The sequence below is a fragment of the Phasianus colchicus genome, chromosome 1 (genome assembly GCF_987193195.1).
Source record: "Phasianus colchicus chromosome 1, bPhaCol1.hap1.1, whole genome shotgun sequence".
Taxonomy (NCBI): Eukaryota; Metazoa; Chordata; class Aves; order Galliformes; family Phasianidae; genus Phasianus; species Phasianus colchicus.
The window spans coordinates 60,922,793-60,939,854 of record NC_143436.1 but is presented as its reverse complement, the minus strand read 5'-3'; the positions used below and the strand labels follow the sequence as shown (position 1 = coordinate 60,939,854).

Below are 17,062 nucleotides of genomic sequence, written 5' to 3'. Positions count from 1 at the left end.
GTTTTAAGTGTTGTAGTCTCAGCATCTGAAGAGGGAAGCCAGAGGACATGTAGCCCTGGGAATCTGGATAGCTCTCAGGTAACCCTGAGAAAGCCAGAGCATAGGAAAGGCTGAGTGAGTGAATGAAGCTTGGCTTTCCCAAGGACTGGTGGGCATGGTGCTATATGGCCTGGTATGGTGCTGCTGAAGCATCCAGCACGGAGAGAGCAGGAATTCAAACAATCCACGCAATGAACCACCAGGTGGCCCCAGGACCTCACCTACTGCCGGCAGCAGAAAGGCGAGGTGCAAGGGTACCTCCTCGGGCAGGCTGGCGGCACCGGGTGCTCCTGTGGGGTGAGGGGACAGGTCCCCGGCACCACTCCATGGGGCAAGGGGATGTGAAGGAGGAGGGCTTCCTGCTGTCTGCTTCTTTTTGGGGCTGTGGGGCACTTGGATAGGTGTGAGCAGTACGTGGTAGGGGTTTCTGCACGAAAAGGTTAGAGAAGGAGGCTGAGAGAAGACCCTTTCCTCTGGTACAGTGCCAGCTCTTGTTTTCCACACAAAAGCAGCATATAGTTGTCTGTGGGAAGCAATGCTGATTAGTGAACAGTCTGGCTGTGCTCCAGGGGATTTCTTCCTTCCCCTTCTGAAAAGATGATGGTAGACCTCAGCTGACCGTAGCTCAGACGAGTCTTTGAAGTGGATCAGCAGACCCTCCGAGTTGTGATGCTCTTTGACCCCAATTGTATGGTGGGTGACGGGCAGTCCATCAGCTGTAGGGCCAGAGAGGGACTTTCCCTGGCTTGGGATGATGGGGGTACTTTGGCCCCTGCTGCCTGTTGGTGTTTTCCAAGCTGCAGCCAGCTCTCTCCCACAGGGATCGTATTCATTCCCAGCTGTGGCATGTGCTGTTTTAGCCTCCTGAGGGCGTACATGTTGATGCTCACCTGTGAGCTGAAGGTAGGAAAGAGCTCAGAATCCTAGGAAAATCCCCTTTGGGAAGAAACCTCCAGTGTGAGGGTGGATGGAGCCATTCTACTTTCATGCAGTGCTGGCTGGTAAAAATTATTTCCAGAAATGAACAAATAGAGTTTAACACAGAGGATAATTTTCAGTTGGCTTTTTATATGAGTCATACTAGAAGCTCCATGTCTTACTAACTTCAAACAAAATAATGTTTTCATTTTCCAGTAATACCTATAAGAGATTTGGTCCACTGGTGAGGTACATTAAAACTAATAGAAAATTGTCCACGGCTACCTCCAGAAAATGGCTGAGGTAGAAAGTCTGCTCAGCTGCAGTTAGGCAAAATGGGAGCCTGCCGAAAGGCTTGTGACTTGCTTTGTTTCCAAATAGCTTGGTGTCCATTGAATTGGGCATGTGGTTTATTGATCTGGTTATGTATGAGCCAGGAAACCTCCCAAGCCTGTGTTCCTAAATGACCTAATTGCTGTAAAGCTTTGGATGAGCTTTGCAAGTCACATAAGCAAAAAAAAAAAACAAAAAAACAAAACAAAAAAACAAAACAAAAAAAAAAAACAACAAACAAAAAAAACCCACCAAGATTTGTTGGATATTCTGACTTGCAATAGGACTTTGGGATGAAGAACTGAAAGCTGTGATGCCTGGCTTGAGACATAAATTGAGTAGATTCTCATTATTCATTGAGCAGATTGATAGACTGAGTCTGAAATGAGTACACTTGAAACTTCCAGATACGACATTTCTCACAGCATTTTTAAAGACTCCATGGTTAAGTCACAGCAGCACCTACCACTTATTTTACAGCACCCCAAATGTAGGTGAAATTTGGAATGTGGTGATCTTTTTTGACTTGAAATATGGCGAATTGAGTTGTTTTGCATTCAGGATCAGCCCAACATTCCTCTTCTCACAGCCTGTGGCACATACCCCAACTCAGATCCTTCCCACATGAGGAAGACGCGATGTCCCATCAGACAAGAGACAGACAATTCTTTGAAATTTCCCCTCACATTCAGAATCCAAAATCTGTGAAGTCTAAGAAGTCAATTCTTAAGTTTCAGGAATATAGGGATGGGATTGAAGACCTGTTTTTTTTTTTCATGTATATTCTTTTACTTTTTTTTTTTTCTTCCAATTTTACAAAGAAATAAGGGAGTCCCAGAGATTTTACCTGGGCTCATTGGTACATCAAGTTGTTTTGGGCACCAACATGTGCTACTCTGTCCCAACAGCCACACAGTGTCCTTTGTATCTTTGTGACCTACGCACTGCAGATGTTTGCTGTCACCTCATGCACCCCATGGCAATAGGATTCGCTGCCCTGTGCCCTCTGCCTGATGTTTTTACATAGTCCTCCTTGGTCTCTGATCACCAGCAAGCACTGCTGTTAGACTCAAAGAGTCTGTTAGACCAAGGACATCAGCCAAGCATCTCTAATCCTCCCCACAGCCCACTGTTGTTGCCATCACTGAGCTCCTGCACAATCTTCCCTTGTCTTGTCTTCTCCTTTACCATGGCAGCCGTAGGATAGAGGGACACCTTGCCCCGAATGTGCTTCCGAAGCAGGAGAGTCCTGACAGTCTTCTCTTCTCAAGAGCACTTGGAAGAGGCTGTCAGTGACGGGCAGTGCTGAGAGGGGCACAGTGAGGCCCTGCGTTGGAGCAGCACTGCAGCTGCCAGAACCCATTACGGTACTGCGGGGCCTCGTTAGCACTCGTTACTTTGGTTATGTTCAATTGTGATTAGTTACGGTGGAATTGTTGTAGGAAGTCACAGGCTTGCTTAAGCAGAAATTAACCATAAACATAAAACATAAATTATAAGAATGCCTAAGGGAAGCTCCTCTAAAAATACTGCGTTCAACTGACAAGGCAAATTCCTGATCAAACAAGCAGCTGTTATTACAGCATTACTTTGGTTTCATTAGCAAAGGTGTCAAAAAGTGGATGGGCATGGGCTGTGGTGGCTCCTATGACCATGAAGAGTGAGAGAAGAAAGGAGGTGAGGAGTGCTACCAGCAGCAGGGAACAGGAGACCTTTGCTGGGGTGCAGGGTGTGCCCAAAGCCAGGGACAGCCACTACTGGGAGTGCAGCATGGACCAAGAGTCCTGGTCTCTAGTGGTCCCTGGGATCTGTGCCACCAGACTGGCAGAGGATGAGGATCAGGATCAGGTTGTTGGGATCTGGGCTGTGACAATGGTGAGTCCTTAAATGGATGCTGCAACAGAAATTTGCCCTTTGAAAACTGCAATGAATTATTACCTGGGGAGAAACTCTGAAAACTGAGTGTAACTTCTGGTATTTCCTGGTTTGAAGAGTAGGAATAACAGCCTTTTTTTTTCCTGATGGAGAGTGATTTTCACTCATTTCTAGATAAAGTTTTCATTTAGGTTGGCTTTCTTCTTCTTTTGCCTGAATGTCACAGGTCTTTTCCCATCTACAGTTTTGCAAAAGGCTGTGATGTTCTTGTGAAATACTTCAGTGTGGATAAATGAGGTTTTTAGGTCAGCTCTGCTTACCTAGGCTTATCTCAATCCCCCTCCATATCTGGATAACCTCTTCTGCCCCTCTTCCCAGCTGCCCTGGGTGACACTGGAGCTCTGCAGCAGGACAGGCGGCAGCACGGACCCCCATCAGCAGGGATAGTGGTGCTCATGCTGTGGTCTCTCGTGACCCAGAGGGCTGCTGTCAGCTCTCTGGTGACAAGAGGAAGCTCTAACCCTGGTGTATGGTGGACACGTCCCAGTTTAAATCCTGCACGCGGCTCTGGTTTGATGGCATAGATACAAGAAAAGGTCAGTAGGAATTTGGCAAGCATGTTTATGAGCAAAGTGATAGATGAAACAGTAACAATCATTACAAAAAAATTTATGGAGCTGAACTGTCTTGAGAAAAGTAGCAGAACTGGAATGCCTGCTGCTGGCATAGCTCGCGATCAGCCCTAGAAAAGTGCACTGGTGCGGAGATGGGTTCAGAGCAGGCAGGTGGCTGGGGCCATGCTTTGGGGTCGGTAGGCTGACTGCCGATGGCTGTGGCTGATCTTTGCAAATGTAGGGCCTTTGTCCTGCCCACCCACAGCTGCTTGCTATTCTTGCTTTCCTGTCAGGGCCACAGTTCAAGGTCTCGAGAGGCACACGCGGAAAGGGAGCTGCAGAGAGAGTTCTCCCTCCCCGGCACACCTCCCTGTGCCATCCCACCACCCACCTGAGAGCAGGGTGACAATTTGATGGGGGGAGCTGGTGGAAGGGGAGGGACTGGAGGAGGAGAGAGGGGAGCCTTTGCCTTAATTCTTGCTGCATCTCCCCGGCGTGCAGTGGATTCCCCATCCGGACACTGGTGAGACGGGACTGGCTTGCCTGACAGATCCCACATGGGTGCAGGTGAGCTGGGCATCTGCTCGCCTGAAGGTCTGGCTGGGAGTGGGCCCGTGAATCTGTGAGGGAAAACACTTTCTGGCAAAGGGAGAGAGGGCTGGAGGGTGGGGATCAATTATCGGTTTGAATCAGCACAGGGAAGAGCTTGTTCCTAATGGTTCCTGTTAGACAGAGCAGGCAGAGTTGCACTGCCAGGAAGCGGTGGATACCTGAAGGATGGGCAATGGGCACTGAAGGCTGCAGCAGAGCAAGAGAAGTCCTCATGCAGCAGAAAGGTGGAGAAAGACATAAGAGGGGGCCAGAGAGGGATGGGAATGAAGAGCAGCAATAGCTAGGTAGTGATGTGTAGGGGGAAAAGCTTCAGGGCAAGCAGGAGGCAGTGACTCCCACCATGCTATCCTGCAGATTGTTGACCCTGTGCTAGTGTGTGGGCTTGGAGGTGCAGCTCCAAGAAGTGCTCTCTGCTCCTTATCCTTCCTGCTCAGGGTGTCCTCGGATCTGTTCCCAGTTAGGGGTGAAGAACCAGCCTGGGGGAGGGCAGGGAGAAGGCAAGGTCTGTGCATGTGCAGAAGCCCTGATCTGAGGGTGTGTTTGTGAACAAACCCAAGCAGATCACGTGGGGGTTTCATAACACCTGATCCACATCTCCTTAAATCAACAACAGTGCTTTAAAAGCAATCACTGTGGTGAACAGGGGCTTTCATCCAATGTCACTGGAAATGCTATTGCCCTAGTTTTCTTCACTGAGAACTGGAGATACAAGGGTCTGAACCTTGGACCTGGCCTTCACAGCTCTGCAGAAGCCCATCAGTGCTGGATGTGGAGCTGCAGATGTGGTCCCTGATGAGGGCTGCCCAGCAGGCCTTGTGCCTTACTGCTGCCTGCTGGTGCTCTGGGCAGAGCCCCAAGGCTTCAGTGCACATCCGTGTGCTCCCTGAGCTTGAAGCTCTGTGAAGGAGCAGCCCTGTAGCCACTGTGTCCCCTGCCTTGGACTCTGTTCTGTCCTTGTGGGTCTGCACGACAGGTCACTGTCCTGCCCCACTAGAACCTCTCTGCTACCCGTGCGCCTTGGCTGGCTGCCAGGCGTCCAGCTAGGCCCAGACTCCAACCAGGAGTTGGAGACTCCAACCTGGCCCAGGCTGCTGTAGGGCTTGGGTCTTCATGGTCTTCTGTGGCTTTGCCCTCTGCAGCAGAAACGATGAGCTGCAGGCAACTAAGAGCCGGTGGAGGGAAGAAACAAGCCAGCATTGCGCTTAGCATGGGTTGTGTTTCTCTGCTAGCAGAGGACAACGAGGAATGGCTTGGTCCACCTGAGCTGCAAAGGACTGCAGTCTGCACACCTTGCAGCTTGAATCATAGATATACGTGTCATTAGCATCTTTGCAGATGCTCCCACTCTCATTCTTGCTAGTGTCAGTAAGCAGCAAAAATGCTGATTGCAGGAGCATTGCCCTTTTTTCATGTTGGAGAAAATGCAAGCAGGGTCTGATCCTCACGGCAGGATGGCATGGATCCTCATGGCTTGGATCCTCTGTGCCCCAAGAACCTTGCTGGACCGATGCCTTCAGATACCCTGTAGCCCACACTACTTGCAAGTTAATTAAGAAGTGTAAAGAAGCCAGCTAGCTTTCAACATCTTGAAAAGAAAGGCATTTTAATTTGAACTGGTGTCTGGGAACTGGTCACGTTTCTCTTGCTATACTTTTCCTTGCCCTTCTTCTTGCAGCTGAAGTGAGCCATGGGGAGTCCAGGTTTGGGACCAGCAATCTCCCAGCAATTCATGTTTCTGGGAAGAGCTTCTGCTCCCATTTCCCTGTACATCTTGTGTCTTTGCCCTGCTCCAGCAGCAGCACTGCTCCAGCCTGGACTGCTCTTTCAGCTGTACCCTGGCACTGTACCCTTGTTCTCTGTCCTTGCTCCCTCCTCTCACCATTGGCATGTGGTACAGGATTCCAGCTGCCAGCTCATATCGTGCAGCCAGCAAATTTCCTGCATCGTCCTGCTCCTCCTTGCATAACACAGCACAGCCTGCCTTTCTGATTCCTCCCTCCCCACCTCAAATTGCAGTTCATGTGCTTTGCTGCTTCTTCTTCCACAATAAAGCCAGGACAAACACAAATGCAGTGCAGCTGTCTTCAGCCATCACCTGTGACTCTGCCTCCTGCAGCTCAGACAACACCTACCAGTGTCCAAAGGTTCATTACACTGCGCTTCCTCTGGTGAGCGTTATCTTCTGCTTTTTGATATGGTATCAATTGCTGATTCACTGTTTGCTCCTGAGACTGCCCTCTTCTCGTTTGCCTTGAGATAAAACAGCAGAAGAGGGTCAAACAGAGGAAGTCAGCTGCCCAGAGGCAGGGCTCTTGAGTGGTGACACTGGGCTTGTGGGAAGGCAAGCTTCTCCCTCCTATGCCAGAACTCCTGGTGGCTTCCTTCTCTTTTTTCTCTTGTTTCTATCGCATATGAGCAGTCCTCAATCAGTCCTTTTTGCCTTAGGAGGGGCTGAGGTACCACCAGGATTTGCTTTCGAAGGATACTTTCATTCTCCTCTTTCTGATTCCTGCCTCTCTCTTTAATGACAGCTTGCTACCAAACACAACCAATAAGCATTGCTTTTCTGCATAGTGCTTTTGGCATGTGGGACTGAACTGGCTCACAGCACTTCAGGTGTGTCCTTGGCCTTGCTTGCCCTGAGTGGCTGTACGTGAAGGATCCTATGGCTGTGGGCCAACAAAACCCCAAAATTGTGAACATGGAGAGATGTGGTTACCTCAGTCAGCTTCTGAGGAAGGGACTTGTTTGAGGCTGCCTGCGTGCTGTCTGCTCTCTTTTCAGTGACAGGCAGAATACAGAAGTATTCTGATTTTTGCATCATTTACACCTTGTGGAGAAAAAACTTGGCTGCTGGCACACACCGTGCCCTGTTTCAAACCTGTCCTCTTCCCTCTCTGGGGAGAGGACAGGTCATGTCTGCAAGGCCTGGCCTGGAAAATCATAGAATTGTTTGAATTGGAAGGTACTTTTAGAGGTCATCTGGTCCAACCTCCATGCAATGAACAGTCACCCACAGATAGATCAGGTTGCTCAGAGCCCCATTCAGCCTGACCTTGATTGTCTCCAGGGATGGGGCATCCACCACCTCCCTGGGCAATGTGCTCCAGGCACCTTACTGATGAACTGGGGGTTGAAAATACAGTAGGGCATCTCTGAAAGTGGCTGGTGAGGTTGGAAGGAGGTGAGGTCAGAGGATGGAGCTAATGGATGAGGGGCAGAACTGTGGGCTACGCCAGGGGCATCTCAGTCATGGGAAGGATCTCATGGAAAAGGAACAAAAGAGACTGAGAATGAAGGAGCCAGTTTTCTTCAAATGTTGATGACGGAAGAGCAGAAGAATTGCAGGCAGGCAGTGAGAAGCAAAATAATTTTTCCAGGCTTGTGTATTAAGGACAGAAGTATCTAAAGGGAGAAGAAAATGCATGTCAGGGAAGATGTAACACAGTGGGTGTCTGGACTACTGTGGGAGACTCATAGTATTCCTAGTTGGAAACAAGAAGCTATTTGAGTCCCCATCTGGCCTGGGAACATATATGGCAGGAGCACAGTGGGAGTAGATGTTCCAGAAAAGAAGCAGGAGTTGTGTGAATAGGCTTCCTCATAGAAACAGCAGGCAACACAGAGGAGGGAAATCTTATGTGTAATGCTGTATATCACTTTGCTTGGGAAGGGAAAAATGGGAGCTTGAGGCACAGAGGGCCCAAACTTCAGGCACTGGTTTAATCTACCATCCACACCCAGTTGAAAAGGCTTATTTCCATAACTTGGGTTCTTCTCCCTTTTTTTGCAATAGGAAAATAAAGCCACGAGCACAGCATCTCCCCTGCTGATCCATGCTTTCCCTGGGCGGCATTCCAGATTCTACTCTTCATGTTGGATGTTCTGGGGCCAGGGGATGGGGTCAGAGAGGGTCAGAGCCCATGTCCTGCTCCAGACATCCCTGATAGCAGCACTGGGGCTCTGGGCTAGCACTCAGCACTGCCTCCAGAGCTGAGCAGAGGAGATGGCTGCCCATCAGAGAGCTTCCCTGCCTCTCTGAGAGACAGGGCTAATGCACAGCCAGGGAAAACACAAATATTAGTAGAAATAGACTGCTTCTTGGATCTCCTTGCATTAAAAGAACAAAAGCAAAGAATTAGCCAAGTCCTCTCCTGTCAGCTTCTCATGACATCCTCAATAAGCCCAGACTTAAGCATCATTGTACTTGATAATGTGCCCTGGACTGCAGCAAATTGGGACATGCCAAGGACTGTGACAGATCAAACATGTTTCATTAAGTACGTGCTATTTTTTTCGCTCCCATTTGATAATGCGAGGAGCTCTGCTACTCTCAGAGCCGAGGAGACTGTGCTGCAGCATCTGAATGAACTGATGAGCCAGCTGGCAGCCCTGCAGCAGGCAGGCAGCAGGGAGAGGGTCCTTCAGAAGCCAGGAAAAGGCTGGCGGCAAGGCCTGGCCCTTCCCCTTCACATCCATCCCAGCAGGGAAGCAAAGTGGAAGGGGCAAAGCTGGGGCTGAAAAGCTTTCAGGTTTAATGGGGAACCAGAATCTTTGTGCAGTGCTTTTCAGCAGGCAGACATGTAGCCATGAAAATGGCCTCCAATGGCCCCTAACTGCCCTTCTCCGTGCTATATGCCCCACTGTTCTTGCTGCAGCTCATCTTACTAAAGGCAATGTTAGAGCTTTGTATGTGATTCAGTCTTCTGCTTTCAGAGTCCGTGGAAAGGTCACCCTATGCTGGGGTGCATTATGCACAGCGTTGCCAGCCAGTTGAGGGAAAGTGATTGTCCCACTCCACACTGCACTGGTGGAGCCTTACCTTGAGTACTGTGTGCAGTTTGAAGTGCCACAGTACAAAAAGAGCATAAAAGTATGAGAGCGTCTAAAGGAGGGTTAAAAAGATGAAGGAGGTTCTGGAGGGCAAAGTGTGAAAGGAGCAGCTGACGACCCTTGGTGTGCTCAGCGCAGAGCAGAGGAGCTGAGGGGAGGCCTGATGGCGGCTGCAGCTCCTCACAGGGAGCAGAGGGGCAGCGCTGAGCTCTGCTCTGTGTGACAGCGACAGGGCCCGAGGGAACGGCATGGAGCTGCGTCAGGGGAGGGCAGCTGGGGGTGAGGGACAGGTCTGCACCACAGGGAGGTGGGCATGGAACGGGATGCACAGGGCAGTGGGCACGGCCCCAAGTGCCGGAGTTCAAGGGGCACTGGGACACCGGTCTCAGACACAGAGTTTGGTGCTGTGTGAAGCCAGGGATTGTGCCCAATGATCCTTATGAGTCCTTTCCAACTTGAGAGATTCTGTGACTCTATAAAATGTGCTGCTGATATCAAAGGGAAGTGTAGGACGCCTTGGCATGAAGGCAGATGGGGATGGAAAGGCCTGGGCATTTACAGAGCAATTGATGTTTTACACTATAGTCTGGTTTCTTTTCTGTACTTGGATGACAGAAAATATGCCTTCTGCCAAAACCTGCTTGCTTTGCTATGCACATTCACTAAAATGCCTTTTCATATGCAAGTGTCTTTCTCTGCCTGAGGACCTGATATATCCAGAGGGTTAGCATTTAGGAAATGATTTCATTTGCATTAGGCAACTTGCAGAAGCAAATGACAGCCAGTGATAACGATGCTGTCTTATGTGAAGCAAGCTCAAGCATTGCCAACCTTATCCTGCTTCGCTCTCACCCTGTTGAACACTGCACCAAAAGAAACGCCATGGTATTTTTATGCTACCGGGCCAGTTTGTTAGTAAGTATTGTTATTCCCAGTTGCCTCAGGCTTTCTGATTGTCCTTACAATCTAGCTAGCCTTAAGTGAGAAAACTGGAGAGAACGTACAAAGAGAGAAAGAATGGCGTCCTGGTTCCATATGAGACTGCAAAATGTTGTTAGATGGGTTTGGAGGTTCTGTAAAGTGGAGTCAAGCGTGGTGAGGTATTGCTCATTCTATTGGCTGGGAGAGGTCCCTAGTCTGAGCCACTTCCAGAGCCATGCCTGGATTTCACCTGGGCTTCAATGGTCCAGGGGATATCCAGGGACAGAGGAAGAGATAAACAGTGTGGGCAGCACAGATCCCTATCTCTGCTGATCCTTGGTAATGGGCATGGCCCAGAGGAAGAAGTAGAAGTGATGTTAAGATACCAACCAAAACCACCGGCAAGCTAATGTGAAGAGAGGAAGCCCTGGTTTCTTTGCACTTACAGACAGTGGGGATGGAAGCCTTTCACAGAGATGTTGTTACTTTGGAGAGATTTGCTTCCAGTGCAGCTTCCTAAGTCAAGCAAGGGAACATCTATCACTTGCTGACACCAACTGGACCTTCTGAGGCCAACTTCTGAGCAAAGCCACCAGCAAGATGTAGCTACAGGACTTCCCTGGCACAGTTCATCGTCTACCCTGTTCATGTTAAGTCTATGCTTCCCATGTGCATCCTTACACCAGGTAACCCATTAGGGCATGCTTCTGAGGAGGATTATTTCAGATGGGTAAAAGAAGATTCCTGTCTTTACACTTAATCTTCTCTTTATAATCAAATACTGGGAATCAGTGTGAAGATGTTGTCAACAAGAAGATTTATTCTAGCTTGAGTGAATTTTGGCTAGATTTAGACTGACTCTGTGTACAACAGAAAACTACATTTTGCAACAAGCAATGACTAACCTTGTTTAATTAAGATGACGCTACGGATAACTCATTATTCTCTATAGATTAGAAAATGTCTTCCCTGTTCCACCCCATAGGCCCAGCCACATTCAGTGTGGCTTCTCAAGCAGTGAGTGAATTTTCTCTGTGATTTTTCTTTCACTTTTGCACTCACGGTGACAGTAGGAATGGGTCTGTTGTTGCAGCTGGTCCCCTCACTCCTTTTCCCACCAGCAGCTCCCTGCACCTGCATTCTGTTTCTCCTCTGTCCCACAGAGCCATGACCAGAGCCATAGTCAAGAAGGCAGAGCCCAATGGGGCAATTGCAGCTCCTGAAGAGACAGAAAAGGAGGAAATGGAAGAGCGAGGCCAGTGGAGCAGCAAAGTGGAGTTTGTGCTGTCTGTGGCTGGAGAGATCATTGGTCTGGGTAACGTGTGGAGGTTCCCATACCTCTGCTACAAGAATGGCGGTGGTAAGTTGTCAGTAAGAGTTGTTCTTGGTCTGCAGACACTACAAGATGCACTCATATCTGGGCCTATTTCTCCCCAGTGGGTGCTGCTTCTCAGAGCAACTCTGCTGAGTTTAAATTACAAATTAATCTTCTAGGAGGGGAGCCCTACCTCTCAGGAACTCTTTGAGGCTCTTGGGGATTCAGAGACACATATGGTCTTCCAAAATGAGTTGTGAGGGGTCAGAAAGCCAGCATCAACCTCCTTCTGCATCATTAGCTTTCCCACTCTATCTGTTACTCCCACCTCTCTCAGGCCCTTGTTATAGAGGAGGAAAGGCTTTGATGGTGCCAGTATCCTTGCTAAAGCCTGATATGTCTTTCCTAGCACCTGGGTGCACTCTTCCTTCTTCAGAAAACTTGAACTCCCACCTGCAACTCTCACAGGGTTGGCTGCCCTATGGTTATGAGGGCAAAACAGTGTTTTATTATGCCAGCATAACTCAGCTCCAGAAGTGGTGGAAGCTGAAGCATCTTATCTTGTTGTATAGGGAAATATAAGACAGAAGGGCCATCTTTGAGAATGTGTGAGAAGGGTTTTCTCTGAGGATGGAAAGAAGAAGGATGCAGCTTCCACTTTCCGAGGAGCAGATCTGCCAGTGGTCAACACACTGCTAGGGAAATCTGTCCCCAGGAATAACCTATTCCCTTTCCTTTTGTTTCTTAAGTGGCTGCCCCTTTCACAATAACAATGCAATAAAATCATTAAGTGGTTAACAAATAAGTTTTCTCATAACAATAAAACATAGCTGGGGAGGAAGAAGAGAATAACTGACTGCCACTAGCTTTTGTTAGTACGTTTCCCTTGCCTTAAGTATTTTTTCCCTGCAGACCATATCTCAAAGGCCATTCTTCCCCCATGTGCTGTAAGCTGTCACCAACAGATTACTGATTCAGCTGTTCTTCATCGCAAGATTACCAAATTCTCATCCCCTGTGTTCTTTCTGGAGTTCTTCCAAATCAAGCTGGAGTCAATACAATGTCACCTCTGAGCCAGATGGGGGTTGGATAAGAAGATGGTTTAAGAAAATAGAAAGAGTCTTTACTTGAACCTGGGATAGTTTTTTTTAGCATACTCTTTAGTTTCCTTCTTCGAGATTTTGATGGCTGTAAGTAAGTCAGAAAAGCACAGGATACCTAATGCTGGTGCTGCACATTATTGAACAACCCATTCTGCAGTGATGATTTGAGAGAAAGGTCATGTCTTTTGCATGGAAAGTTCTTTCCTGGGCTTGGATGATACCTTTATATAGTGTATGTCTATGTTATCCAGTCCAGTAGTCCTTGCAATTTGTATGCTGATTAGTGCGGAAAGGCTAATTTTTATTTTAAAGGTTTTTTTTTGTTTGTTTGTTTGTTTTAAATTGAACTACTTTAGAATATCTGATGCTGTAATTCAGAGGCCAACAAGGCTAGGTTTGGGAAAGATTAGGACAGGAAAGTCCTTTTCTTCCAACTCACACACTGCCATTGCAGAAAATATGCTACGACTGTAGGGGAAACATTTCTTTCTCCAGTGCTCCAGGGAAACAAATGGTCAACAAACTAGTATGGGACAACATGCTGTCTTTCCCATGACACTAAAATATATCCTTACCATTGGAAAAGCCCTTGACATTATTGCAAAAAAAGGTGTTTGTCTTTTGTAAGTGTTCCACTGCTGTCAGTCTAGGAATGGTTACCTTTCTCTATCTTCCAATGCAGTGAAACAGTTATAAAGTTGTAAAGACCGATGAAAAAAAAAGATCGTGCTAATTGTAACTTTGTGTATGGTTTCACTTCAAATTTGATCTAATTGCTCAGCATCCTGTAGTTGCTATAGAATTGTAAGGAAAGGAGCTCTGTTTCTGGGGCCTTTCTTGCTGAGCCTCCTTTAGTGGAGAAGCAAAGAGGGGAGGAGATGGCAGCTGGAGTATCAGCTGGTAACAGCCTGGGAAGGTTAAGGGAGACAAGACAGGAAACGTATAAGAAAGCCCTTGTTGCTCAGAATAAAACAGGTCAGCCTTTGAGACGTAATACCAAAGGAGAGGGTCTGGCCTGCTGGAAGGCTCCTGCATGCACAGGATAATAAAATTGTCCTGCAGATTTGTTGCAAAGGGGTCTTGTAACAAAGCAAAGGAGCAGCTGCCTCTGGTTTAGCATAAGCAGTTCCCACTGCCTGCTCTGCAAACCTGTATGGAGGCTGTGAACTGGGTTCCCTGCCTCCAACCTCAGGTCCCCTGTAGCTACAGCACAGCTGTGTTTAGAGAAAATCTGGATCAGCTTGTTATTGTAACATTGCTGGCTTAAAAACAAGAGGAAATGTTCCTAATTGCTAATTATCCTTCATGAGAAGGAATTTCAGCACGAGTGGCAGTGCTGGCAGGGGAGAACTGGGACCTGGGGACAAAGCCTGTTCCTGTTGAGGCCCTCATTTCTGCTGTCTACAAAACTGCTGCTCCCCAGGCATTGGTGGTGGGAGATGCTTGTGACCAAATTTTGCTGTGTGATGGAAGGACCCTGACAAAAAGGCATCTACCCTGACCTGCTTTGCTTTTACTGCCTGCCTTTGGAGGGGAGTGAAAATGTGGAAACCTCACTCTATTTTAATGAAAAAAACAAAGAGAGAAGTTAAACTTTTTCATTTTGAAAATACTAGAGAGAGACTCTCTTGCCATCCCTCTACTTCCGTTCTTTCAATGCAAACTACTTGTCTAATTTGACGTGAAATTTGTCTCAAGCAAATTTATACCCCAATAGATTTATTATTCATCAAGAAATGCCACAGTCTCCAGGTTTATATCCTCCAAGCAAGTTTTCTGTGACTCCCAGGACAGGCAGAACAAATGCAATTATGTGAAGCAAGGGCTCCTTGTGCTTTGCCTGTCTCCTGCTGAAAGTGAACACGAAGCTGGGGAATGACAATGGGGACAATTTTGTAAGTGTGGTCTTTTCCCATTAAACAGCTCTACCTTACCTCTAGCCATTGGCCAACAGAAATGCAGCAGTACTGCAGAAGCATGAGGCAGACCAGACTTGTATTTTTCCAAGAACAGATGAAGTAAGAGAACTTTCTCTTTGGCAGAGGCCATACAGTTAATTCAGGGAAATATTTCTGTTTACATCTAGAGGATTCCATCTGTGGCCGAAGGTATCTGTAAGGGGTGTGTAGGGTAAGGTTTTAAAGAGGTTCCTGAGGCAGTATCTGATCTCTGTTTGCAGGAGCATTCCTCATCCCCTACCTCATCTTCCTCTTCACCTGTGGGATCCCACTGTTCCTTCTGGAGACAGCACTGGGGCAGTACACCAGCCAAGGAGGGGTCACTGCCTGGAGGAAGATCTGTCCCATCTTTGAAGGTGAGTCAATTTACAGAAACTGCTGGCAGCACCGTCTAAAAATTAGTGACTCAGAGCCTCTTTTGGAAGCATTATTCTGCTTCTCTTTTTCTCTCTTTCTTTCCCTCTCTTTCTCTCTCTTCCACATTTCCTCTCTTCTTTCTTTCTTTCCTTTTTTTTTTTCCTTTTTTTTTTTTTTTTTCCTATTCTCCCTCCCTTCCTTTCTCTTTCAGCCTTGTTTTCTCTCCTGGTGCCTGCTGTGTGTACAGGTGATTCCAGTAGGTGACTAAAGGTGAGTGGTGCTGGGGAAGAGGGTGTGTTGACAGACAAACACCTGCATGGAAGCTGGAACAAATGCTGAAGAGAGAATGAGGCTGATGTCCTGCATACTGGGGTTGTTGTGCTGCAGCCACCACACTGACAGCCTGGAGCTGGGCTGGGACAAGTGTGAGAACCAGGACTCCGGAACTAATTTTCTCATGGAAGAAGATTGCTAAATGGCTTTAAGATGTTAATGAATTTAACTTTCACAATTCTTCTGCCCAGAGGAGAGTCTATTACACTAATTTTTATGGACAGAGAATCATAGAATCATAGAATCATAATGGTTGGAAAAGACTACTAAGATTGTTAAGTCCAACTGTCAGCCCAACAGCACCATATTGCTAAATGTGTTCCTCAGTGCCACATCCACATGGTTTTTGAATGCCTCCAGGGGCGGTGACTTCACCCCCACCCTGGGCAGCCTGTGCCAGTGCGTAATTGCTCTTTCTGAGAAGAAATGTTTCCTAATATCCAACCTGAGCCTCTGCTGGTGCAACTTGAGGCCATACCCTCTGCTTCTATTGCTGTTACTTGGGAAAAGAAGTCAACCCTCACATTGCTGCAACCTCCTTTCGAGTGTGATAAGGTCTTCTCTGAGCCTCCTCTTCTCCAGACTGAACAATCTCAGTTCTCTCAGCCACTCACCACAAGACCTGTGCTCCAGACCCTTCACATCTTTGTTGCCTTTCTCTGGACACTTTCCAGGGCCTCAACGTCTTTCTTGTAGCGAGGGGCCCAAAACTGAACACAGTACTTATACTGCAACCTCACCAGTGCCAAGGAAAGAGATACCTGTGTTCAGGCAAATTAAATACCAGCACAATGCCTGGAGGCAGACAGCAATGGTATCTCTAAGGGTGCTCACAGCCAGTTTTCAGCAGATGAATTCAGGCTTTCTGACCCAGTGACTTTTCTGGTGTCTCAGTGAGTGATGAACCCAAGGACCCAAGGGCAGAGCTTGTATCCTATATCTGGTCTTTTGCCCCATCACCATATTTTATGCTTGGTGTACATCACCAGTGAGAACCTTCTTGCCCAAGTCTTTCCAGAAGACATAAACTCACCTGTATTTTTTTTCTTTCAAGGCTATACGTCTTGTTTTCCTAAAGGCGAGGCAGTGTAATGTAAATAGCACACTAGTATCAGAAAAATATTTTCTCATCAGTGAAAAGTTTTCTCCCTCTGTTCCACCATATAGCTGTCTAGAGATACCAGCAACATTTCCTGTCTCCATAAAATCCCTTCTCTTTCCTAGAGGTAGCTCTTACTCTATTCTCTAGTGACCTATGTGCTTGGCATTACACTCTACTTACCATAGCGTGGACTATGCCTTTTTTTTGTTTTTGGGGAGGGGGTGGGGGATGAATTTAGACATTTGGTTTCTGATAGCCTTCTCAGAGGCTTTGTTTTCCTTCACAGGAATTGGATATTCTTCACAAGTCATTGAGGTCTATCTAAACATCTACTATATCATTATACTGTCCTGGGCACTCTTCTACCTGTTCAGCTCATTCACCACTGTACTACCATGGGCCAGCTGCAATAACCCTTGGAACTCAGGTACACCTTCCTCTGGTTGGCTTCTGGTGGGAGGAAAGGTAGGATACGGAGTCTCAGTTTTCAAATAGTTTCATGCAATCACAGAATCACAGATTCATAGATTCCTTTTCTCCCTTCCTAATTCCCAGAAATTATTTGGATTTTGTAGAAAATGCTTTTTCATTTGTCTAAAAATATTTTTACTGTAGATGAATGTCTTGGTTTCTGACATTATTTTGTAGTTGTACTGTGGGTTTCACAGAGTACTGTCCAGAGGGGTTGCTCCCATGAGGTGCACTGTGGTCTGTGGGATTCCTGTGAAGGCAATTGTCTTCATTCACCA

The 17,062-nt window shown here is 47.4% G+C and overlaps 1 protein-coding gene across 3 annotated transcripts in view; it reads left to right on the top strand.

The window, feature by feature from the left end:
• The first annotated feature begins 3,441 nt into the window (after positions 1–3,441).
• SLC6A12 (solute carrier family 6 member 12) overlaps positions 3,442–17,062 on the top strand; it is a 37,716-nt gene continuing 24,095 nt past the window's right edge. The window contains exons 1-4 of one of the 3 annotated variants that reach the window (XM_090144970.1): positions 3,442–3,761; positions 11,309–11,505; positions 14,743–14,877; positions 16,600–16,740. In XM_090144970.1, the coding sequence (XP_090001096.1) occupies positions 11,313–11,505; positions 14,743–14,877; positions 16,600–16,740 (469 nt within the window). In that variant the 5' untranslated portion in view covers positions 3,442–3,761; positions 11,309–11,312. Of the gene's footprint in view, positions 3,762–3,841; positions 4,347–6,042; positions 6,560–11,308; positions 11,506–14,742; positions 14,878–16,599; positions 16,741–17,062 lie in introns of those variants that run through there. The other 2 variants (XM_031589855.2, XM_090144972.1) reach the window with 2 other exon arrangements.